Here is a 26,059-nt window from a genome sequence, read left to right as displayed (position 1 = left end):
TTAACCACAATAAAATAAAAGAGATGAAGAAAAGTGAGAAGTAGAAAATAGAAGGCAGGACCACACATTAGGTGTGAATGGGGTGCCAAGGACGTAAAGATATCCCAACATCATCTCAGTTTTGAATAAAGTAACTATTAACACATTAACTTAAGTATTGAATACAACAAATAAAAGTCTACAGGTAGTATCAAAGGCAAGCCTAAATGCTTAGTACCTACTTTGAAGATAGGTCAGAACTACTAGGCTTGAGATGCTAGGGAAAGACCTTTGACCAAAAGAAGAGATTCCTAGTGTAAGCTGCACTTTCACACTGAGGAGATTTTAGGGGGTCTTTTTGGCTCAGCTGCTGAAATAACTAAATGGCTGTGAACACAGCTTGGTTAAGCCATATTTCAAATGTTAACAGTACCTGCTTACAATAAGTTATTCACTGCATGGCTATGTTCTGATAAAAAAGAGTTACATTGTAAGGAAGTGTGATTTACACATCTAACTTTTCACAAAAGCCTATTTTGTTAGAGAAACAGGCTGTTGTTCTGTACTGTCAAAAAGAATGAAAGTGCCATCAATGGGAGACACAAAGAATATTCTAAGGGGAACTTACTAGGCAGATTCAAAGAATGCCTGAGTCTGCTTGACACACCCAGAGCTAAGAATGCGGCGTAGGCCTTCTTGACTCCTTGTTCTGTGTTCTCAGGGTTCAATGGGCATGCAAACCAAACCCCAGAGATGGATCACTGCATGTGACAGTGGCAGCACAGGTGCAGTACACAACTCCAGGGCATACTATTCATACAATCCCTAACAAGAATGGCGCCCCCAGAGCTGGCAACGTGGTGGCCTCACCCATAGCTACAGTATGTGACACTTAGCAAAGAACTACTTAAATGTCACAGGATAAACACTCCTTCTTCAGGAACATTAATTATGTCCAAAGGTAAGTAATGCAAAACATTATTTTGATATTAAAACAAAAATGGCTATATCTTGGCTATATGTATATATGAGATTCAATATAAAATTCACATCAGCCAAAATATTAGACTTCCAAGTAGCTTCATGCTTTCAGTGGGTCACTTGGGGCTATATTCCTAAGTCCCTGAGGACCAGCCTTTGCTGTCAGGGCTATACTGGTGAAATGTATTCTCTGACATGTCTGGGAAAATAAACTCTCACTATAAATTAAAATTACTATTGATTATCTTGCTCATCAGTATAACCAGAATGAATCTGGGGACCTGGATTTTACACATGATTTTATACAACACTAATTATATGATAAATGAGTTGAAAAGGTTAAAGGCTAAAATTACTATTTCTTTAGTAGCCACATTATACATTGTAAAAACTGATTCCAGTTAGATCAATAATAATATTAGCTGTTCATATTTTGTTGAGTTCTGCTATTATTCATCTGGCATTAAGCCAAGTCAATCTGCATAGAAATTATTTAAATCCACTTTGCCATCTGGAAAGAAAATTGTAAATGACACTAATCTTGAATTAAGAATCCTTTAAATACAAACCAGATATACAGTAACACAATGGAAAACTTATAAATTCATGTTGTAGAAGAATAAAGTAGAAGCAAGATACACAGTGGTGATGTACATACCAATAACGTTCTTGTAAAAATATGCAAATGTATACATATGAAGTACTAAAAAGACATATATACTAAATACTAAAGTGATTATATTTGAATAGAAGGTCTTTTTTTCTTATTGTGTTTTTCTGTATTTTCCAATTTCCCTCCATTTAGCATCTATTACTTTGGTAATTAAAACTACTATAATAGGCCGGGCACGGTGGCTCATGCCAGTAATCCTAGTATTTTGGGAGGCGGAGGTGGGCGGATCACCTGAGGTCAGGAGTTTGAGACCAGCCTGGCCAACATGGTAAAATCCCATCTCTACTGAAATACAAAAATTAGATGGGCATGGTGGCACACACCTGTAATCCCAACTACTCAGGAGGCTGAGGCAGGAGAATCGCTTGAACCCGGGAGGCAGAGGTTGCAGCAAGCCAAGATGGTGCCACTGCACTGCAGCCTAGGTGACAGTGAGACTGTCTCAAAAACAAACAAACAAAAAAACACACAAAAAACTATAATAAAATAAGTAAATACAAGCCAAGTATTAAAAATATGCTTGGATAGAAAAAATAAATACAACTATACCTGTGAATAAAACATCTCCACCATCTAAAGTTGCATTTTCATCTTTCATCTCTACTATATTGAGCTGAAGTTTTTCTAATGCTTCTTTCATCATGTCAACCTGTTGAAAATAAAATGATTCAGATTAATATACTATAATTTCCTAACAAGAGAAAACCATCCAAAACATCTGAATACTAATCATGTTCTCATGTGCACACACGCACACACATCCACACTCATATACATCCATTCTTGTGAATATATAGTGTATGACCAGTCATGATCATTTGTAAGAGAATAAATGATCTCTTAGAAATTGCTTATTTTGTTCCCTTCTAGTGTAAGATTGAGTCAATATAGTGTCATTTTTTTTTCTGTAGAAAGGCTGAGTAGTTACAATACTGTTGGAGGCTGACTAGTTAAGACACTGTTGGAGTACAACCAGTTAATGCACCATTGGAGGCTGACCAGTTTGGCCACTGTTGGAGGTTGACAAGTTAGGGCAATTTTTAGAGGCTGACTAGTTAGGATATTGCTGGAGTCTGACCAGTTAGCACACTATTGGAGGCTAACCAGTTAGGGCACTGTTGGAGGCTGACTAGTTAGGAGACTGTTGTAGTCTGACCAGTTAGCACACTATTGGAGGCTGACTAGTTACGGCACATGAGTCAAGGAAAGTGGGAGGCAAAGCACCCAATTCTCCTACCCTTTCCAGGAAATGAAAGATTCCATTTTAAATCTTATGTAAGTCATTTAGTCAGAATTTTACACACACAGTATAATACATGGAAGGAATATCAGTAACTCGTAACTTGAAATCTCAACCCATATAGGACAATCATTGTTTCCTATTCAAATATTTTCTAAAATGTCAAAACATCCATTGCTTCTCTGTAAATCGAAACTGTGTTAGTTATATTCAAACAGTTAATATGATTACCCATCTTTTAAAACCTAGTTCCTTAGAGGTGACTAACAAGTTCAACAATTACCATCAAACCAATGAATATCTGAAAATAAATTTCAGGAATTTCTATGATTCCAGGGCATGTCTAAAGCACAGAGATATTCTGGATGGAATTAAGGACCACTTCTATTGAGGCTGACTTTAATATACGAAATGAATGTGAAACATAACAAATTGAAGCTCACAATTTAATTTAAGTCCTTCCAGCAGCTCAACAAAACAATTTCTGTATTTTCAAAGGTCTGCAAAACCTTTAGGATAGTAAAGACATACATTGAGATGACTTGAATAGGGGCTAAGGGAACAAGAGATCACGTCACACTGGGCAAAGCAGGTAGTTCTGCCAAAATACAGCATGCTGAGTACACAGTGTGAATTGTCAGTAAAGAGTTTAAGAGACAAAAATAGAGCAGAGCTACTTCTAAAGTAATAAAAATATGGAAATACTTTGACAACAAGCCTGACATTCATGCATTCAAAAAACATTTAAAGAGGATACAGAGTAAAATAAATATATCATCTCATCCTTGTCCTGGAACTCATGTAAAAATTCCACAAACTGGAGTGACTCAGAACAATAAAAAATATTTCCATGGACAAAATGGTCTTAATGTTGTAGTAAATACATTCAGTGACCTTTTTTTAACAGCAGAATAGGTTTTCCTATGTAATAGGAAGTGGAACTGTTGCTACAGCATCAAATAAGGAGCAAACACAATATTTACCATGACTTGTTGGGCTACTGTGAACCCAGGAAAACACAACTGTTTCCTTTTGACATCTCTGCTGTCTTTGTCCATGGAAAATTCACTGAGCTTAGGGAGAGATCATGAGAACAGATGTACAGTTACTTTTTGTTTCTATTACTAATGCTACTGCTTCTATTATAACAACATTTCAAAGATTACAAGGAGTTGAGCAGTAACATAAATTTTGGTTTGAAAAGTTTGTATGTAACTATGCAACATCTCAACTCAGGAACTGTATTCAATTCTTAAAAGTCAGAGGAGAACAGAAGTAGGGATATATACCAGTTTCAGAAACATTACATTTCTTTAAATGTCCTATGTCTTTGAAAATTAAAGTTTTAGAGGATAAAATGTTTGTGGTTTTCTTTTCTTCTCTTTTTTTGTTAAATTAAAACAGCTGCACTGACATTAAAAAACAAAAAAAAACAAAAACTAGCTTTTGTGCATGGGCAGTACTTAAAAAATTTCAATCACATCTATACAAACAGTCATCAGGATAGGTCCATACCACACATGTTGATGATACTACATTACTTTCAGAGTTAAGCACATGGACAAGTTTTTAAAAGATTGTAAACATCAAGTAAACAGTTTTGAGAACTGCAGGGCCATACGGCATCAAATCGGCAATGCTAACCCCAGGGAGATTTCTGGGGAAGAAATGAGAGGCTGAACTCAGCAGGCTGTCCATTGGGAACCACACACTCTTGGCACTGAGGTTCCGTTGAAGCAGACAAATTCAGCTGCAAACAGGCTTGACACATGGGTCCATAGCAAGCCAGCTATTCAGGCAGTTAGACTAACACTAAATATAACTATAGAAGTGGGAGTTTTTGCAGGAAAAGATCCAAACCATGGGCCTTCAAGAAACTGCCCATTCTGTGGTTACATGGCCATGGTTAATGTTGACTTAATTAACTTCCAAGAGGAAAAAAAATGACCAAATAACACACCCACCTTTCATTGAGACACTAACCCTGCAGTGTGGAACTTAGCATTACTCAGAGAAACCATCAGGACAAACAGGATTAATTCCAACGGCTGAGTTGAATGGGTCATTTTAGCCCACAAAATTAGAAATGAAAAGGGCAAATTAGAAAAACAATCTTACTTAATTCAAGCCTTAGGGTATAAAGTATAGACAGTAATTTTCATTCTTTACTCAAAAAATTTACAAGACCTTTCTTCCCTCCCTTTTCATGCTACATGCACTTTGATTTCATCTTAAAATAATGTTATACTCGCATTTTTTGCCCCATTTTTCTCCTCCTACTATTTATCACAGCATAGATTTCTTCTCTGGCCACAGCTGCTTCAGATCACCTCTGCTGCTTCCAGTTCTGCTACTTATTAGCCAGTGTCCTCCGGTTGTTTAATATTCTGAGCCTCGGTTTTCTCATCTTTAAAGTGGGTATTTATTCATTATAGTATCAACTTTTTAGGCTCCTTCTGGTCATTAAGTACATAAAAGTCACACAGTATTTGCTGAATAAATATTTCTTTTATGAATAACAGCTTGTGTATACACAGTGACAGATACTTGTACTGTAAAATTGGTGCACAAGAAAAAAGCTGTTGTTCTTACATTTGGACATGTTTCTTGTGTTTTATCCCTCCATGACAGATCCCATCTGCTTTCCTGTGAATTAAAATTACAGATTTTTTTTTTTTTGCAAAGCCAGTATACAGTTAGAGCACATACATTGAGGATACATTTAAATTTAAATTTAAATAATCCAATTCTGATTTCCTTCCAGCTCCTGGAAACTGTCAAGACATGTGGCAAATTTCTTGTGTAACCTCTGCTTTGAAATAGCCCTTGGAAAGTACTACATAAGGTGGGAAGTGGGCCTGTCTGGTAAGATGTTCCACAGGACTCAAAAGAGCATCAGCTAAAATGATACGGAATGATCATGGTCACTGAGAATATCACCATTCTGAAGGGCCCAATCAGTCTAAAGAATTCTTTCTCTTTCTCAATGCCTGGTCTCCTTCCTTACCTTTCCCTTTCCTATGCTCTTCTTTCCTTCTTTTATGGCTCTCATTTCCATCCTATCATGTTTTCATCATCATCCTGTCTTCTCTTTTCACTCCCTTTAGACCCTCATGGTGAGTGGCAAGAACCAGGGATTAGAATAAAGTCCTTATCACTTATTAGCAATGTGACTTGGATAAATTCACTTCTCCGAGTCTGTTTCTTGACTTGCAAATGGGAATAGTGCTTTCTCTCTAACAGGGATGATATGAGTAACAAATAAGATAATACATGTAAAACACCTAGCTCAGTGCCTGGCATATTGTGCTCAAAACTAGTAATTGATGATATTATTATTTTGCCCCAAATTAACTCAGTCCTTTGTTTGGATTTTGGCTACCTTTCAAAAACAAGTAAAAGATAAAAAATACAATTTTCTGTATTAAATAAAACATCTTTTAAGTTCAGTTTTCCTTTTGTTCTTGCAAAATCTCCCTCAAACCTAAAATACTAAAAAAACTCTCCAAAACCCCCAAACTCTCCCTAATATAAAACAAAACAAAAATAAAGCCTTATATAGTTTTACTAGGAAGCTATATTCATAACTTGTTATAGCACTGTTAGTTTAATACTGTTTATTTCAGGGCAATATTTTCCAGGTGACCCTTTCCAAAATTGACTTTTGCTGTTTATTTTCAATAATGCCCCTTTTGAATGTTTCACATCTTTGTTCTAAATGTTGTGAATGTATTTGTGGGGCCTGGTGAACAGTTCTGAGCTGTGGCTCCTTAAATAATATGCACCAATCTGTTAGCCAAGCTGCTTTCCTTCAGCTGTTTCTGCTGCCAGATACTATGAAATAAACGTGGCCCTCAAAGTTGGCCTGTTTGTGGTTGACGTGTCTCAGTCACCCACAGTTCTGCCATGTGCTGGAAGCTGTGCTATCACCACCATCACCACTATGTTTTCAATGCCTGCTTAAGTTTTCCTGGTTTCTTTGTAACTGATCACATTACAGGAGCTTTAAAATTATAGAATCATCCTATCCTATACACTTGTCTGGCTCCAGAGAGTTGAACAGCAGCAACATAGCTTTGTTGGTAGTGAGATAGTTTCATTTCCCAATTTTTTGCTGATTTTGCTTTGCCTTTTAATGTTGAGTGTGACATGTAGATAATGCTGAGGAAGCTGCTCAAGAAGCTGTTGTCTTGGCACATCAAGGCACAGATGGCTTGGTGCTTGCTGATGCATCAAAGTTACTATATTGTCCAAGGTCATATTCAAAAGGCCACATTTTATTTCTTTATGCTACTTTAATCTTCTTTGTTAATCAGCACATCTTTGGTCACTGTGGCCACTTGCTAGTACACTTGGCTGATTTTATGACATTGCTTAATGTTGTATCATACTTTCACATATATTTTTTCATGTGAATAACATCTCGGTTCAATAAACATTTGGTGGATGTCAACTGTTTTTTTTTTTTTTTTTCAAATCAGGCTACAATTCTTTTTTTTAAGCCACAGTGAAATGAATCTAGTGGGACAGATACACCTTCTGAATATATAGTGACAATAAAATGGAATATTTGTTGTGATGCTCACAATAACTCCAAAAAGTAGAAAGGATAGATATTAGTATACCCATTTTATATCTGCTTAAACTGAGGCTAAGGGAGGTTAACTGACTTGCCGAGTCAAGCCTCCGGAGCCCATCCTCATTTTCACTTCACTGTGTGATTATGATTCTGCTGAGGTCTTACCATAGAGTGCAGCCCACATCAGAATTGGAGCCCATGCCTTCTGCCTTCCAATTCTGTACGTTTAAGTCCACTGGGTATTACAAGATCCTGTGCCAAGGTGACTTGGTATTCCATGATCTCTTCATATCAGAGATAAATGCAATTTCTGTATATGAGGGCCTTAGGATGTTAAGTTATAGAATGATTAAGAACACTAAGTAATATGAACAGAATATATAAACCACACCAACCTGTTTCACCAAGAAAAACCTGCATATTCATTACTACCCTTCGATTTGGAGATGCCTTAGGTTTGGTCAGTGGTTCGCTCCTAAATTTTTCCATACGTGTTGATTACTTTCTTTTCTTTTCTTTTTTTGAGACAGAGTTTCACTCTTTTTGCCCAGGCTGGAGTGCAATGGCACGATCTCAGCTCACTGCAACCTTCACCTCCCAGGTTCAAGTGATTCTCCTGCCTCAGCCTCCCAAATAGCTTGGATTACAGGCTTGTGCCACCACATCCAGCCAATTTTGTATTTTTAGTAGAGATGGGGTTTCGCCATGTTGGCCAGGCCGGTCTCAAACTCCTGACCTTAGGTGTTCCGCCTGTTTCAGCCTCCCGAAGTGCTGGGATTACAGGCATGAGCCACCACTCCTGGCTGTATGGGTCGACTACTAAAACTAGCCAAAACTACCAACAAAAAGGGATCGAACAGACGTTTAATATACTCAATGATCCAGTCTTAAAAATTTATAAATAAAAACATATTGGAATCTTCTTCTATATTCTAATTTTAGGACAAAGTTCTCAGGAGAAATTCAGTTAGCAATGATAACAGCAAACATTTGTATAGTCTTCCTATGTGCCAGGCACTCTGCTATGAACTCATATTAACCTTATTTAACTTTTACAACCCGATGAAGCAAGTACAAAAATTATTTGTTTTATAGATGAGAAGACTGGGGCAGAGTAAGTAAATTTGATCAAAGTCTCATAGTGAGTAAGCAGAGAGCTGAGATTTCAACTGGCTTTTCTCTGAAGTTTGTGTTATTCTTTCCTACACAATATTGTTACTAACAAAAAAATTTAGGTATCTACAATGAAATTGAATGGCTGTGAGGAGCTATTGTTCTCTCCAAAACAGATTTTGTTCACTATTATTTATTTATTGAACAAAAATGTGGACTCAGACATTCTGGAGAAATGGAAGGATAGAGGCTACAAATTGCAGCAGTTTGAACTTGCATTTGGTTTCTCAAGAGTCTAAATTTTGCCTTTCTAAGCATACATAAACTAAGGCTAATAAATTTTGGGAGCCACTACTTTCTCATCAGAGTATGAGGAGGAGTTATTTGTGTAAAAAGCTATAGATAGTCAACAGTGTATTTTAAATAGTGAGGTTACCAAAGCATAAGGATATGCAGACACACTCCAAACCAAGACATTATATACACTCCAAACAAATGCAATGAATTTAGAGAGATGAGAAGGGTTTCTGCCACACTAGGAGGTATGGTAGGTGGAATTCTAAAATGGTGCCCATGATTGCTGCCCCCTGATGTACATGTCCTGTATAAATCTCTCCCCCTTTGAGTGTGAGTAGGACCTGAAAATATGATGAAGATATCATTTCTGTGATTGGTTACTTTACATAGCACAAGTAAAGAAATTTTGCAGGTGTAAAGTATCTACTCAGATGACTTGAGTTAATCAAAGGGAGATTACCCTGGGTGGGCTTGACCTAAGGAGAACCCTTAGAAGTGGGTTTGAAGGTTAGAGACAAAGAAGTCAGAGAGATGTTCTGATCTTCTGTTTTGAAGAATGTAAACATCCATGTTGTGAACTGCCTGAAGAGGGCCTACGGGGTAGCCTCTGGGAACTGAGAGCAATTCTCAGCTGATAGCTGGTAAAAACAAACAACCAACAAATCAAATGGGAGCCTTAGTCCTACAAAAATGGTCAACAGAACTGGAAATTATTTAATCATGACAATCTTTAAAAGTTATCAAAGTCAAATAAATATTAACCTTGTGATTATTCAGAGAACTCATGATTTTATCAAATGGTCAACATGTGTTAAGGTTTAAAACCACTCAGCTCATTTTCCCTCTTACTGAACTTTTTGTTTATAATAACTTTTACATGAATAAGATCTCTTGAAACATTTCCCACAAACTGTTACATATCCATTTCATTTTTTCCCATTGATTTCTTGGATTTCCAAACATATGGGTTTATTTCTAGTGGAAACTGCTAAAAATTAACCAGGATATTTAGCATTTTGGTTTCCATATTGGTAAACGGAGGGAACAAAGCTTAAAAATGAGGTCATTTCCAGCTCTAGACTTCTAAGAGTTGCAGCCCCAGAAAAAATTTTGGAATTTATAAATGTTACTCTAACTGTAATCCTATTTCCCTTCCATAGAATTTACTGAAAATACCCCAGATGGTTACTCATGATTAAAGTATTCTGGTATTTAACAAATCCAATCAGAGGCAAGAGGTTGGATATATGAATGCAGACAAGATAGGGCAAACCCAAAAGTGGATTAAAAAAACTCCAGAAAGATGGGAGTCCTCAGAGGCAAACAGAAGATTCCACTGCAGTAGGAAACAAAGAGTGTGAGTGTCAACTCAACACCAACTTATGATACTTATATTTTATTTTTTTGGAAGAACCCATCACACAGTTTCTCTAAGACTGCTAATTACTTGCCAGTAGTGAGATAATTATATGACACAGAGAATCTACAATGCTTTTCCTGTAAGACAGATGTCAGGCTCTGCTTATTTACCAACCTCTGTGTATTTTCTTATTTATATTCACATGCAGTGTAGTAGATTTCATCAACTTTGGGTTCATTCCGTAAGTTGGACTGAGCTGTTAAACCCAATCCTAGAGCCCTGGAGTTCTTGATATATGAGATTTTTCATTTCCCTAGCCAATATGAGTTGAGTTTTCTGTTAGCTGCATCTAAAAATAACTCATTTATTCCCATGATCGATCTTAACCTGAGAGAGAAGGATCTAACAAGCTCCAGGCCGATGCTCTGAGACACAGGGTCAAATCATTCTTTCTGCTTTGTCCTACTCCTGATCATATACCTGGGTGCTGCTTTGGTTCTTTTCCCTGGAGTCCTATTCTAGTAACCTATCCCATTCCCTTCCTATGAGTAGGGTCCTGCTATGCGCTCTGAGGATTTGAGCAGATGGGCTTCCCCAGGTGATCCCTGTTATCTTTATCTCCTCAACACACAATCAGTATCAACAAGGTCTGAGGAACTAACCTCTTAACCACTCATAACACTTACTATCATTAATAATAAGTACAATTTATTAAGCTCTTTCTAAGTGCCAAGCATTGTGCTAAGTGATTTTGCATGGATTATGTCATTTAATTATCACCATATTCCTTAAGGTACCTCCCAGTCTAAATCAGTCAAGGCAGTTCTGTCTCTTATGCCAGGGACTAGTGCAAGTGACCCAATATTGGCCGGTGAGGGGGTGTCTGTTGAGAGGTTCCTGGAGCCATTGAAAGAAACATAATTCCTCTTCCTCCCTTGGACATTGTTCTGTATAGATGTTGTACCTGGAACTGGTGAGAACACATCCATCACCAAATATCGCAGGGCAGAGACAGGGAAACAATTTGAGTCTTTGATGACATTTTGAGCTGCTAAATCCAACCCTAGAGCCCTGGAGTTCTTAAGATATGAGATTTTTCATTTTATTAACCAATTTGAGTTTTCTGTTAGCTGCAGCTAAAAGTAACTCATTTATGTATACAACAAAATTGACAAGTAGTATCCAAAGAGTCAGTAATAACAGGCCACTTTACAAAACTCATTAAATTCTGATATAGAAACAACTATTAATGGAGGATTTTTTCTTTTTATAGGAATGCACCATGCCATTTATAACCACTTACAACACTAAGACCATCCTACCTATAGAAGACAGTAGATTGTCAAGCTAAAAGCATCCTAGGATTGTTAGTTTATAAAGCACAATTGTTGCAGCTCTGTATATCGGAGCTGGAATTAATGTTTCAACACTCTTCATCTCTGAACCAGTGCTCAGATCCAAAGGGCATATAGCATCTAGGAAGATTAGACAGAAATGTAAAAGGCAAACCCACAGAGCCAGGAGAAATAAAGAGCACTCTGGACAAAACTGGGAAAGATCCCTTTCATTATCTGGAGAGGATACATTGAGAAACTTCCAGAGGTTCAAAGGTCCCTCCCCTCCATAAAGATGTCACTACAAGACAGTTTCCCGGAAGAAGGCTGGAAGTGACATTTAGCTTTCTAAATGAAAAACAAGGCAGGAGCTCTGCTGGTCTTGTCAGCTCTCTTGATATATAATGTACTAATTCAAGCTGTCCAATTCCTTGTTGACGATAATGACACAATACATGTATTGAGTACTTAAAAGCCACTGACATTCTGTCTGCAGGGGGCAAATAAAAATATGATTTATCACCAAATACCACATGAAAATAAGTGTCAGCTGCCAAAAGACCTGCAAAATTTAGTAGGCTAAAAACCAGGGAACTGACAAGTTTATAAAATTTTAAACTAATTTTCCTGAATGTTGAGAAGCATAAAAATTTGCTGTGCACATCATCCAAAATAAGCACCAGAAATAGTACTTGAAGTGTCCATAATTTTCTGTGAATTCAGAGGAGTCGCATGCTGCCAGACACAAACAGATTAATGTATGGGAAATATTTTGTATGTTCAGTATACAATTAATACATTGTAGGCATTAAGCTGCCCTAAAAGCCTTCTAGCGTATCCCTGCTCCCAGCCCAAATGCAGGTCCTGGCTGGGTCAGAGATTCCTTCTGTGTGCCCCCCAGCCTCCCAGGGGACTCTTTTTTTTTTTTTTTTTGAGACAGGGTCTCACTCTGTCTTCCCTCGACCTCCCTGGCTCAAGCAATCTTCCCACCTCAGCCTCCTGAGTAGCTGGGACTACAGGTGTGTGCCCAATGGCCATTTTTTTTTTTTTTGTAGAGATGGGGTCTCCTTATGCCGCCCAGGCTGGGGGCATTCTATCAACAAGTTCTGGCCCCTAGCTGACTCTCTGTATATGTTTACTGAATGAACAGCTGAACAACTTTGTAAGTCAGAATTTCTGGAAATGTTATAAACAAGTATAAGGCAAAAAAAATCCACCTTGTTTAGACAAGGCATAGCCACGGCAAGAGCCATACAACCTGTGTGACCTCTTTTAAACAACTCTTATGACATTTCAAGGGTGGGCAGATTCATCTTTATTTCTAAAAACCTGCAGATGAGAAAACTACCATTGGCCTATTTGTCCCAATAATCACTAACCACCACTCATCTCCAATAATTCTATTCATTCGCTTAGTCATTCAACAAACATTTATTCAACATTTTCAATATACTTGGCACTATTCTAGGTTCCGAGAATACATCAGTGAAGACAGAAGAGCCCTGTGTATATTCTGGTGAGGATATGGAGAGATAGGCAATAAATAATAAACATTAAAATATTAGTGGTAAGTGCTATGCAGTTATTTAATTTAGGAGATGTGACATAAAATGGCTAGGGTAGTTACTGTAGTTTGGAAGGTCAGGAACAGCCTTTCTGAAAGTGTGTCATTTGTGCTATCTGAGTGACCGAAAGGACCAACTCTGTTACCCATAGAAAGAATGTTCCAACAAGAGCCAGTGCAAAGGCTCCAAGGTAGGAACAAGCTTAACGTGTTCAAGGAACAGGAAGACAGCTAGCACGGTGCTAAAATGAAGAGGGCAAGTGTTATGGGCTATGTGTCTCCTCAAGATTCATATGTTGAAAACTCCCAGGACTTAAGAATGTGAATGCCTTTAGAGATAGGGTATTTAGAGAGCTAATCAGGCTAAAATGAGGTCATTAGGATGAGCCCTATGACTGGTGTCCTTATAAGAAGAGCAGACTAGGATAGAGACATAGATGAAAGGCCATGTGAAGACACAGGTGGCCATCTGCAAGCCAGGCAGAGGCCTCAGAAGAAACCAACCCTTCCAATACCTTGATCTCAGACTGCTAGCCTCCAGCATTGTGAGAAAATATATCTCTGTTATTTAAGCTGTCCAGTCAGTGATACTAACAAACTAATACAGCATGTTACCAGATAAAGCTGGGGTTGAGGATGGGGTTAGCTCATGCCGGACTTGGTAGACTTGCAAAAAGAATTGGAATTTTAAGTATTATTGGAAGTCACTGGAGAGTTTGCAGGAAGGGAGTGATATAATTTATGAATTCTAGATAGCTGCATCATAGAAAATGGATTGGAAGGCACAAATGGAAAAAGGGAACTTAGTCAAAAAGCAATTGCAGTAGTCCAAGTGAAAGACAATGGTGGTCAGCACAAGTGTGGTGAGAGTGGAGACAAAGAAAGTGCTGAATTTGGAATGTGTTTTGGAGGGTTGACAGAAGTTGGTGGACTGGATGTGGGGGTGAAGGAAAGGAAGAGCCCAGGGTGACTTAGATTTTTGTCTTGAGCAATTGAGTGGGTCGGTGTACTGATTTCTAATATGAAAAATTCTGGGGAGAGGAGCAAGGTTGTAGAGAAAAAATTCAAGAACTGTGTGGCCACGTTGAGTTTGAAATAACTTCTAGGTATTCAAATGGAGAGATCAAGGGGAGTAGTCAGAACCAGAAATAAAAATTGGGAGTCAATGATACAAAAAGGTACTTAAATCTAAGAGACATTAGAAGAGCTAACTCAAACCATGATCTGCAGGAAGTGATGTGAGGAAACTTGCCTTGTCCATTAATATTAACAATACTATTCTAACAAAAAGACTCCAGGAGACAGTTCTCATTCATTACTGTTGCAAAGTTTGGTAGCTGTTTGCAGCAATGGATGCAAAAATCCCCCTTTGGCAGGAAGAGCTACTTAATGTACATTCATTATGATTGCACCAATACCATCTAGATAAAGGTCCGGAAACAAATGAATGGATTGTAATGAACTTTCCAGAGGTAATAGGTAGTGAGGTCATCAAGTGCTACTTCTTGCCACTTGCCTATACATTTTCCTGTTAAATTCAGTTTTGTAGATGCTATATAAAATACAGCAGTAAAGCTGGGCACAGTGGCACATGCCTGAAGCCTCACTACTTGGGAGGCTAAGGTGGGGGGATCCTTTGAGGCCAGCAGTTTGAGGCTGCAGTGCAGTATGTTCACACCTGTGAATAGCCACTGCACTCCAGCCTGGGCAACATAGTAATACTGTGTCTCAAACAACAACAAAAAACAACCATACCGGTAGCATAAGATTTTATTCTTTCAGAAATCATCAATTTTGAAATTATGATCACTTGAATTGGAGACAAGGTGAAGTGCATTAAGCAAATCAATAGTGTAGGCAAGGCTATATAGCAAGAACAACTTTCAAACACATTTCAGATCAGTCAGTCCAAAATACATTCACACTATATAGCACCATAGGACTAAATGAACATTGCTGTGCTAATTAAAACACATTTGTATTCACTTATTCAAGTAGGTCCCCTAAAGATCTGAACTGAGAAACACTTCATTAGTATACCCTCAATGATTGCTGCATGAGTAAGGCTGCATTTCTTTTAAAAATATTGTATTTGCTAATTTTTCACCAATTGTGGAGCTTTCTCAACAACTGGTGCAAGTTGGTGCTTTTTTTGACTGTTCTACCTTGCCCCAGGTTTGAACATGACATGCAAGATGGTTTTTGGAACACTGGGATGATTTCTGGGGAGGAACTTTGGTGCTTATTTTTTTCCTTCCTAGTCCTCAGCTTTTTTGTGTGTTATTAAAGGCTTCATTAGAGATGGTTGTGAAAGGCTCTAGTCAGGATAAGCAGAGTGCATAGTAATTAATTCTGAGAAGCTGCCTTCTGATTCCAGGCTGAAGCATGGCAAATGATTTTGCAAATATTCACCCTTTGTCATATGTTCATACATTTGCTTCTCTTGGAACTTTTTTAAAATATGTTAGTGAAAAAACACCAGCTGAGTATTTGGATGCTTATAAGTATTAAACAAAGGCTCATTTCCAACCATAGTTGTACAAAATGGCTAGTTTCAAGAAATTGTCCTTGGTTATGATAACTGTCCATGTTCTAACACTGTGTTAAAAAATAGTGAAGAATTTTTCTTCACTGTTATCAAATCTGGGCATCCTCAGCTGGAAAAGATCGGAAACAGTTCAACAGTATTTTCCCAATAGAAACATTCCAGTCAATATTCTACCAAGGAAAACTAATTATCATCTAGCTAATGAGTTTGCCTTTCCCAAATTACTTTGAAAAATATGGTAAGCCATATTTTTCTTGCCATTATAGTTTTGCCATTATAGTTTTTTTCTCCTTTTTTTAAAAAATGTTGGTTTTACTTCTAATTTATCAGTAAATATTAACTAATTTTTAAGTAAAACACTCATTGGAGGAATAACCATTAGGAATATAACACAGAAGGTACTTCATATCTGGTTTTGAGTAATACTCAAAGTACAATAACCTTAACACCATCTAGATTCTCTTCCTATGAGGCAGAGCATAATGAAATTAGATTCTCATAAATGTCACTGCCCCCTATTTATTGTCTTTTTCCTTGAACCAAGGCAGAGCTGGCTAGGATCCATTGTCTCTCAAGCAGATTTATTATAGATTGGGTGCATTCCATTTCAGAACAGGAATGTGCTTGTTATGAAATGTACAAAGCTTATAGTCGAACAAAGCACACAATCTGTTGGCAAAACACCACTTAGTTTAATAGTGGGGTATAGTCTGTAAAATTTTCTGAAGTATCTTAACTAAATTTAATATTATATAAGTTGATATTCAAATCTTGAAATAAGTCCCTAGTGAACACAGTTCTGTTTATGCTATCAAAACTAAATTCATTTCAGTATTATGCAAATATATAACTGAAGTATTTCTTATTGACATGATATAGTTAGCTAGATTTTTCTTGTTGCTTCACTTTCTCCTGGATGGTACCACATGAACTTTGAAAACTAGATAAACTCAGGTCTTCAGGGCATAATGTAACATACTTTAGTGCTCAATGTCATTTAGTATCTGGTCAGTGAACTAAAGAGTATCTGATATGGTTTGGCTCTGTATTCCTAACCAAATCTCATCTCAAATTGTAATCCCCATGTCCCACGTATCAAGGGAGGGACCTGTACAATCCCCAAGCATTGAGGGAGGGAGGTTATTGGATCATGGGGGCAGTTTTCCCCATGCTGTTCTCATGATGATGAGTGAGTTCTCACAAGATCTAATGGTTTTATAAGTGTTTGATAGTTCCTCCTTCACACACTCTCTTTCCTGTTACCTTGTGAAGAAGGTATTTGCTTCTCCTTTGCCTTCTGCCATGATTTCAAATTGCTTGAGACCTCCCCAGCCATGCGGAACTGTGAGTCAAACCTCTTTCCTGTATAAATTACCCAGTCTGCGGTAGTATCTTTATAGCAGTGTGAAAAAAGACTAATATGGTATCCTTATAAATACCCAGGGAGAAACTAAGAGACAGTAAATATCCAGGGAGAAACTAAGAGACAGCTCTAAGAACAAAAAGAATGTGGGCAAATTTAGCAGTTAAAAGACACAAAAAACTAAGATTACAACAATTTGTTTTTAAAGTATGCCTGTTAAGTATACCTTTTTAGTTAAGTCTAAAAGGAAATGTGCAAAAATGGAAAGAGCTGTGGTTTGCGGAAAATGGTTGATGTGACACTGGTGGAAGAAGTTAAGAGATACTTGGGATCCCAAAGCCTAAATATTAAAACTTCATCCACTGCCTACAACTCCAGTAACTATTGCCCATTCTGATTCTCAAGGCAGGGGACACAGCTCGTCAATGCATACTTTCTATTACTCTAAACATCCAAATACTAACGTGACTCTGGATATGGGAGACTGGACCACTGGAAGCTGCATCACCGGAGTCTTTTTTGCTTGGGTTATCCACCCCTGGTTCACCTGTGGTCTACTCCATCCAGGCTCTCACTGAGTCCCCATACTTCCCTGGACTCTTATTTTAGACTGAACTCGAAACAGCCCCAGACCAACTTTTTCTCCTACACGACCTATTTCTAGTCCATGTAAACACTTCATATCCTTTGTTCACAAACTCTGGCAGTGCAGCTATGACCAACACAGTAGCACTTTCTTGGCTTCCTACCTAACCTGTTAGTCACCAGCTGCTAATCCTCTATATCTCCCAGACACCTATCCTTGGTGTTTCCAAACTGCAAAAATGTATTTAATCTCTCTGAGGGGTTTATTTAAAGCCCATTCTCTCTGGACTTGAAGTGAAAAAGGTAACACATCCCATCCCACAAATTTAATGTAGAGAAATTAGAAAGTATAGATAAGTCAAAACCATTAAAAATGTTTGTAATCCCAACACCTATGCATAGATAACACTTACTGTTAATAATCTATCACACAAACTTCAACACATTCCTATTAAGTATTTTTATGAGAATTTTTTTTGCTCATACTATTATAAAATTATCCTATAAGCACAAATACAGTTAAATAAAGCACAGGACACTAAATTTAAATTCATACTATTTAAATTGAGATTGCTTTAAATTAGATTTTCTGAAAAAAAGTTATCTTCTGAAAACAGTCTTTTGTTGTTAGGTAACTGCAAATAAAATAAGTAAAGCTCCTCGTATTGAATTTTAGAGTACTTCAAGACTGAACCCAAAGCAGAGATACAGACTTTTATGGTGGTAATAGAATTTGAGAAGTTTATTAAAAAATTAAATATTTAAAGAAATACTCCAGGATCAATTAGGATAGGTGTTAAAAATCGAGGACAAAAAGCAATTCACAGAGTGTTTCACAATTCACAGAGTGTTTCTTCTCTAAATATGCATGAATCAACCAGAGATAGAACAAAATAAAAATATTAGCTGCCAAAAAGAAATTGTTCTGAGACATCAGCACGGGTTTTCTTCTGTGACGATACCAAGTTTTTAGGTCTTGTAGCAAATGTTGAGAAAGTAACCTTACAACTGCAAAGTAATCATTGGATGTTGCACAGAGAGAGGTCCCTCTGTTCTCTGTGGATATACAGAGCACACCCAGAATGCACCTGGTCAACTTGAGCCCTCATTATCTTGAAGACACCTGATATTCCATAAGACTAGATGAGGCTGCCAGCTCCTTGTCCACACTGACTACATGCCATGTACCTCATTTTATAACTAAAAAGGATTTAAAATTCATGAAGCTTGTTGAAAGCTCAACTGTCACATTCTACTCATTCCAAAGTGTATGGGAAAAAGAGGAGAACAGACATTTCAACTGAAGCCATTATTGTGCTTGAATAGCCATATTCCATTAAATTGCTAATAAACCTTCTAGACGATGTTGATCACATCAACCATACAGTTGCATTCCTTTCCTTTATACCAACTTGCCCAGTTTCATTCTATGCAGTATTACTCTTTCTGTGCCCTTTATTCCAAGGTTGCCCAGAATTCAAAGCTCTTATTCAGTAAGTTTGTAATCCAGTTTAGTATGCTATTAACAGAATTCTTTAGAGGAGATCATGGAAAAAGAAACTCAAACTTATTTTTGGGTCAATGAGCAACCTTAAGGGAAACACATATTAAACCAGTTTAAAGAAAAAGGTCAGGATCCATGAGGTATTAAGGAAAAAAGGGAAGAAAAAACATTCATTTCCACAATTTTCCAACATTCCTTAAAAATAAAAACAAGCCTAAGCATGGAATGGCAAGGCCCTGGTGCCCCTGTACTAATGGTGGTGGACAATACTGCTATTCATGGGAAGTGAGAAAGCAAAGGTTTTTCCTCAACACCGGGGAAGTTTTGGCTTCCCTTACCTTCATTTATTCTGGGGTTCAAATTAGAACCTTATAAATCTTACGTTTGCCTCTCAGAGCTAATAGTAACACAATGGCTTAAATGCTTTAAAGTTTGCTTTTTAATAGCATAACTAGTTAACCGCCTCTATTGTAAATGGCTTATTAAGCCACTCCTATTAGGGTGTTAACTACTGAAAATATGTAAAGCTGAATAGATACCGTATGGAATTAGGCATTTAAAAATAACTAGTGCACTATTTACACTACCTGCCTGATGAGCAGTTTATCCCCCATTTAGATATTAACTGAAAATATGTAATGGAAAAAAATAAAGTTAAGGAAACAGATGTGTTAACCTTAAAATTCTTTCATCAAACAGCATAGTTATTTCTTATAATTTTTAAATTCTATATCCATCTTAGAGCCTTAGAAGAAAGTCTAGGTCTCTCCAAATTCAGGGTACCAAATGCTTGCCTCTATCCAGGCAGTTTTCCAGTGAGCAGAGTTGGAAAAGCTTTTCTTTTCACAGGGTAACTGGTTTGGAATAAGCTGCCTGTGTATCCAGAATGGGTTTTTTTTTTTTTTTTTTTTTTTTTTGCAAAATCAAGCTGGACAAAAGTGAAATTCACTCCCTGGATTACCTTATGATGATGAAAATATTTGTGTCTATTTTCTTAGAGTTCCCAAGATTAGGCAAAATAAAAAAAAAATTTTCCTGCAGCTTCCCTGCTGAAATACTTTAGTGAGAATGCATAAAAACCAACTCTAAATGATGCACAAAGCAACTGAGAGTAAGTAAATGTTAAAGCAACAATATGATTCGACACAAATGAGTAATAGCCCCAATATAAAAAGCTGCAAAATTACAGTACTTTTACAACCCATCTGAAATAGCAAAACACAGTGTTACTTTACCAAATATTAACTGATCACCTAATGTATGTCAAAGCTACATGCAGGTATCTGTGTGGTAAATTTCTGGACTGGGGAATTAAAAGAAACTAGCACAGGATATTTAGTTCACAGAATCATGAAAGGTAAAACTCACAAGAGACGTTTGTGGTCATACAGCTTAGGTGACCAATTCCCACCAGGTTGGCATGACTCTCCCCTGCCAGAGGCAGAAGCAGGATTAGAACCCAAGTCCCCTTGTTTACAGTTTAACAAGATTCCTGATGAACTAAAAATGGTTTTGATATGAAAAGCCAATGTTAAGACTACGAGTAGAAAGTTGTTTCTACTTTTAAAGTTTTAGAATCATTAATACATTATTAATTATATATACATATATATTTAAATTGTCTTCTAGACGCCAAGCACAAATTACCAGATTTCATTTAAAGTTTTCATATTGGCTGGAATTTCATCATTTCATGGCACCAAACAAGGAACCATCTGCCATCTAACCAAACCCAAAGGCCACAGAATAAATGTGGCTTGCACTGAAAAACAAGAGTGAGGACCATGGTCCTCTGTGATATTAGGCAGGCAGGTACATTTTTAGAGGTTTCTGTACAATTCAAAATTAATGGTCTAGGTGTTTTTCGGTTGGTATTGATAAGGAAAATGTAAAAATCAAAGCGATTTACAATGTCTGCCAGACTTTCCTTCACAGATTGTTTCAGGAAGCAAAACATCTGCCTTTTTCCTTCTCCCCCTCATCCCCCCACCCCCATACAAGTTGACACATACACACACACACACATTCAGTAAAACTTTTGAGTAATCCATTTGATGACTGAAGATTTGGCTTCCCAACTAAATTGATAACCTCTCTTCCTCTTCATTAATATTTGAAGGCTGCCCACCTAAAGAATTGGAAAATATATAGTACAAACTGTAACACAATTTTTGTATTTGATCTCTAATTTCTGACAGCTGAACACTTGGCAAATGTGTATATAACATGAGCATAAAACGTGTCATATGAGTAAAGTTTTCAGCATGAATAGGAGGTAATAAAATAATTAGACTAATTTTTATACATGACTTATTGGACTTCATTCCTTATTTCAATCATATTTTGCATACTGCCGTTTTATGAAGGACATAAGTAAAAGACTATTCTGTTCAATACAAATGGAATCAATTTTTGAAAACCAAAAAGGGCTAAAAGAAGTTAATGAGGGTAAATGGAATCACCCCTATTAAAGGTAAAGTGATAGAGAGCAGGTGTAAGCTATTATGAGGAGGCCATTTTGTATCTCCTCCTCCTCATAGTTTCTCCCTAAATATGCCAAAATGAAAATCTTAGCTTTGGTTATGTGCTTAGCATGTCTTCATTAATAAAAATTTCTAGTAATGTAATGGAAAGAGGATTGTACTCTGCTATAGAAGGCAGAAAAAGTAATAGTAAATGAGTACTCTCTCTATGGAACCTGGGATTTTTTATTTTTTATTGTTTTTTTGAGACAGGGTCTTGCTTTGCCACCCAGGCTGGAATGCAAAGGCACAATCACAGCACACTGCAGCCTCGACCTCTGGGATGCAAGAGATCCCCCCATCTCAGCCTCTCTAGTAGCTGGGACCACAGCATGTGCCATCACATCCAGGTAATTTTTGTATTTTTTTGTAGAGACAGGTTTTCACCATGTTGCCGAGGCTGGTCTCAAACTTCTGAATTCAAGTGATGTACCCACCTTGGCCTCCCAATGGGCTGAGATTATAGGGATGAGCCACCATGGCTGGCCCTCTGGGATTCTTTTCAACAAGTGGAAATCCTAGCAAACAAAATGCCCTATTCTATCCTTGCAAATGAAGTAAGCATCCAGACAGGTGTTTTGTGACATCACTAAGCAAGTATAACAGGAAAAGGCACTGTACGTTTATATGAAACCCTACAGAAAATGTATAGTGACAGGTAGAGATAATGAGGCACAGCTAAAATTCTAAATTAAAAATATTTCTGAAGGCAAATTTCAAAAAGCTTTTTACCTTTACCATTTCTAAATTTCCTAATGTGCTTTAAATGCAAAAATATGTCTTAGGTCAGGCACATAGATACTAAAATATAACTTAATCTATTGCTCCATTATAAGTGAATACATTATTTCCATTATGGTTTATTTGTAGCAAGTTTTGTTTTTAACCTCAAGGGAATCATATAATATTAAGGGATGTAAGTAGCCTTATAGAGAATTATCCACTCCCTTGTTTTCACAGATGAACAAACTGAGGCCCAATTGAACCTCTTGTTCAAAGCCACCAGCTAGTTATATTTCAGAGCTGTGTCTTCTGTCTCCCAGGGCAGGGAGCAGTGCTCTTTCCATCACATCCACAGCATCGGACTTCCACTAAATGGCTGCAATAGCTATAGTCAATAATGGTGCCCTACTATGCTCTCTTCCAGGATGACCTAATATTTAAGCTTCTTAACAAATCTATGAATTACATAATATTTGAACCACTATTCTACAGAAAGGAAACTGAGGTACTGAACACTTATGTAACTTGTGAGTCAGCCTCCAGAGCCACACCACACACCCACTCTTCATTATACTACTGTTCACTGTTCTCTTCTTTTCCAAGGCATTTGTTGACCCTATGTATTCACTGTACTCTAAACTGAACTTTATTTCCCAAACCTGCTGGCATCCTTACTTTCCAACTCAGTTAATGTCATCACTATCCTCTTTTAATCACCAACCTTGGAATCTTAGGTCATCTTTGACTTCTTCTGAGTTCCTCACCCTTTTCCATGTTTCTACCACTGGAAAGGCTCTTGAACCCATGTACACTGCAATTTCCTAACAAAAGGCCTCATTTCCTGTTGCCTGAATGATTGCAAAGCCTCCTAGCTCATCTCCTTCTAACAGCTGTCCCTTCTCAAATTCATAACACACACTGGAGCCACAGTAATTCTGCCAAAACAAGAGAGCTCATTGGTTTAAAAACCCAAGCTTACCTAACATTCTCGGTTACATCTTTCTTTTAAGCGTATGAAGTTTTCTTTTTCTTTCTCAATCTTTTCCTTGAAGCCTTATACAATTGTGTGAAGTTGGTATTATTTTCCCTATTTAACAGATGATGAACCTGACCCTATGACATTAAGTAATGTTTAGTAGAGAATTTAAAAACTTATAAATTCTGTTATGTAAAAATGTAACTTCATTTTCTTATAACTAGATAATCTGGGTAAACACAGACAAGTCCAGTAATTTCTCAATTATTTCAAATTCCAACTCAGTTAAATTCAGGTCCATCCCCTCCTCTCCACTGCTTTCTTCCTAGGTGACATTCACAATGAGTATTTACCCAGCATTTTGTGCTGGCATCTTCCAGGATGTACAATCATCCCAACAGTCTCAGATTCTTGGTCTCTGGCACTGGCGTAGCTGAAATGGTGACACTCCCACTAGCCTCTGGTTACATGATCCATGCTGCCTTGTGTAATCACATATTATTTGTGATAACAAACAAGGTAAGGATTGGTAAGGATCAGAGGTAATGTATAATATGTAGAAAAGTGACTAGCACAAGGCCTGTTATTTACAATTCTGAAAGCCCACAAAGTTCTAAAAACCAAGTGTTTTTTTTTTAATTTAGTGCCTGAACTACTTTGGTAGCAAAACGTGACTACATATGAAAGTTTTACAGACTTTATCTCATCTAGAATGAACAGTCATAGGTTTTGCTGCACATATATTAATGTGGTTGATTAAAGGGTGCTATCTTAGACTCATCTGGGTGTGTTATGAAATAGGGTTGACATACTCATTTACTTTCAAAATATAAAACATTATAAATTTTGAAACACATCTGACGCTCTGGGTTTCAGAGAAGAAACTATAGACCTGAAAGATATATTCTGGCCGAGCATGGTGGCTCATGCCTGTAATCCCAGCACTTTGGGAGGCCAAGACAGGTGGATTACCTGAGGTCAGGAGTTTAGGACCAGCCTGGCCAACATGGTGAAACCTCGTCTCTACTAAAAGAGTACAAAAATTAGCTGGGCGTGGTGGTGGGCGCCTGTAATCCCAGCTACTCAGGTGAGACAGGAGAACTGCTTGAACCTGGGAGGTGGAGGTTGCAGTGAGCCGAGATCACTGTACTCCAGCCTGGGTGACAAGAGCAAAACTCCGTCTAAAAAAAAAAAAAAAAAAAGATACATTCTATCGATACAGAATTCTAGGTTGGCAGGTGTTTTTGTTTTTGTTTTTGTTTTTTTGGCACTTATAAATATTGTCATTACAATGTTTTCAGCCTGCATTGTTTCTCTTCTTTATTTCATTAGTTGTGGGGGAACAGGTGATTTTTGGTTACATGAATAAGTTCTTCAGCAGTTATTTCTGAGATTTTGGTGCACCTGTCACTGAGAAGTATACATGGTACCCAATGTGTAGTCTTTTATCCTTCATCCCCTTCCCACCCTTCCCCCAGAGTCCCCAAGTCCATTATATCATTCTTATGCCTTTATGCCTGCATTGTTTCTAATGGGAATTCTGCTGTCATCCTAGTCTTTGTTCTTTTATACACAATGAGTATTTTTCCTCTGACTGCTTTTCAGATTATCTCTTCACTACTGGTTTTCAGTTACAGGCATACCTTGTTTTATTGTACTTTGCTTAATTGTGATTTGCAGACACGGGGTTTTTTTTTGTTTTTTTTTTTTTTTTTTTTTTTTTACAAATTGAAGGTTTGTGGCAAACCTGCATCAAGCAAGTCTATTGATGCCATTCTTTCAACAGCATGTGCTTGCTTGTATCTCTGTGTCACGTTTTGGTTAATTCCTGCAGTACTTCAAACTTACTATGTCCACATAAGACAGCAAACTTAATCAATAAATGTTGTTGTGTTCTGACTACTCCATTGACTGGTTTGTTTCCCTGTCACTCCCTCTCCTGGGGGTCTACCTACTCCTGGACACAGCAACATTGAAATTAGGCCAATTATATCCTACCATGGCCTCCAAGTGTTCAAGTGAAAGGAGGAATTGTATGTTTCTCACTTTAAATCAGAAGTTAGAAATTATGAAGCTTAGTGAGGAAGGTATGTTAAAAGCTAAGACAGGCCCAAAGCTAGGCCTCTCGTGCCAGTTAGCCAAGTTGTGATTGTAAAGGAAGTTGTTGAAGAAAATTAAAAGTGCCACTCTAGTGAACACATGACTAATAAGAAAGTAAAACAGCCTTATTGATGATATGCAGAAAGTTTCAGTGATCTGGAAAGAAGATCAAACCAACCCCAATATTCTCTTAAGCTAAAGCCTAATCCAGAGCAAGGCCCCAACTCTCTTTAATTCTATGAGATCTGAGATGAGGTGAGGTGAGGAAGCTGCAGCATTTTAAAGGTAGCAGAGGTTGGCTTATGAGGCTTAAGGAAGGAAGCCATCTCTACAACATAAAAGTACAAGGTGAAGTAGCAAGTGCTGATATAGAAGCTGCAACAAGTTATTCAGAAGATCTATTATAGCTAACACACAGCACTGTATGTTATGAATATGGTTGATGAAGATGGTTATACTAAATGAAGGTTTTCTTTTTTTTTTTTTTTTTGAGGCGGAGTCTCGCTCTGTCACCGGGACTGGAGTGCAGTGGCCGGATCTCAGCTCACTGCAAGCTCTGCCTCCCGGGTTTATGCCATTCTCCTGCCTCAGCCTCCGGAGTAGCTGGGACTACAGGCG

The 26,059-nt window shown here is 37.5% G+C and overlaps 1 protein-coding gene and 1 long non-coding RNA gene across 5 annotated transcripts in view; one reads left to right on the top strand and one right to left on the bottom strand.

Annotated features, from left to right (window-relative positions):
• DDAH1 (dimethylarginine dimethylaminohydrolase 1) overlaps positions 1 to 26,059 on the bottom strand; it is a 256,618-nt gene that overhangs the window by 37,008 nt on the left and 193,551 nt on the right. For all 4 annotated transcript variants that reach the window (XM_023208428.2, XM_023208409.3, XM_023208438.2 and 1 more), the window contains one exon: positions 2,183 to 2,282. In XM_023208428.2, the coding sequence (XP_023064196.1) occupies positions 2,183 to 2,276 (94 nt within the window). In that variant the 5' untranslated portion in view covers positions 2,277 to 2,282. The remainder of the gene's footprint in view (positions 1 to 2,182; positions 2,283 to 26,059) is intronic.
• Positions 1 to 26,059, top strand: part of LOC111540241 — a 125,452-nt gene that overhangs the window by 79,611 nt on the left and 19,782 nt on the right. Inside the window, exons 3-4 of the long non-coding RNA XR_002730918.2 lie at positions 20,162 to 20,231; positions 23,671 to 23,860. This is a non-coding gene — a long non-coding RNA (uncharacterized LOC111540241). The remainder of the gene's footprint in view (positions 1 to 20,161; positions 20,232 to 23,670; positions 23,861 to 26,059) is intronic.

This window comes from Piliocolobus tephrosceles, chromosome 1, assembly GCF_002776525.5.
Source record: "Piliocolobus tephrosceles isolate RC106 chromosome 1, ASM277652v3, whole genome shotgun sequence".
Lineage (NCBI taxonomy): Eukaryota > Metazoa > Chordata > Mammalia > Primates > Cercopithecidae > Piliocolobus > Piliocolobus tephrosceles.
The sequence above is the reverse complement of the archived record's forward strand: the minus strand, read 5'-3'. Positions and strand labels throughout refer to the sequence as shown.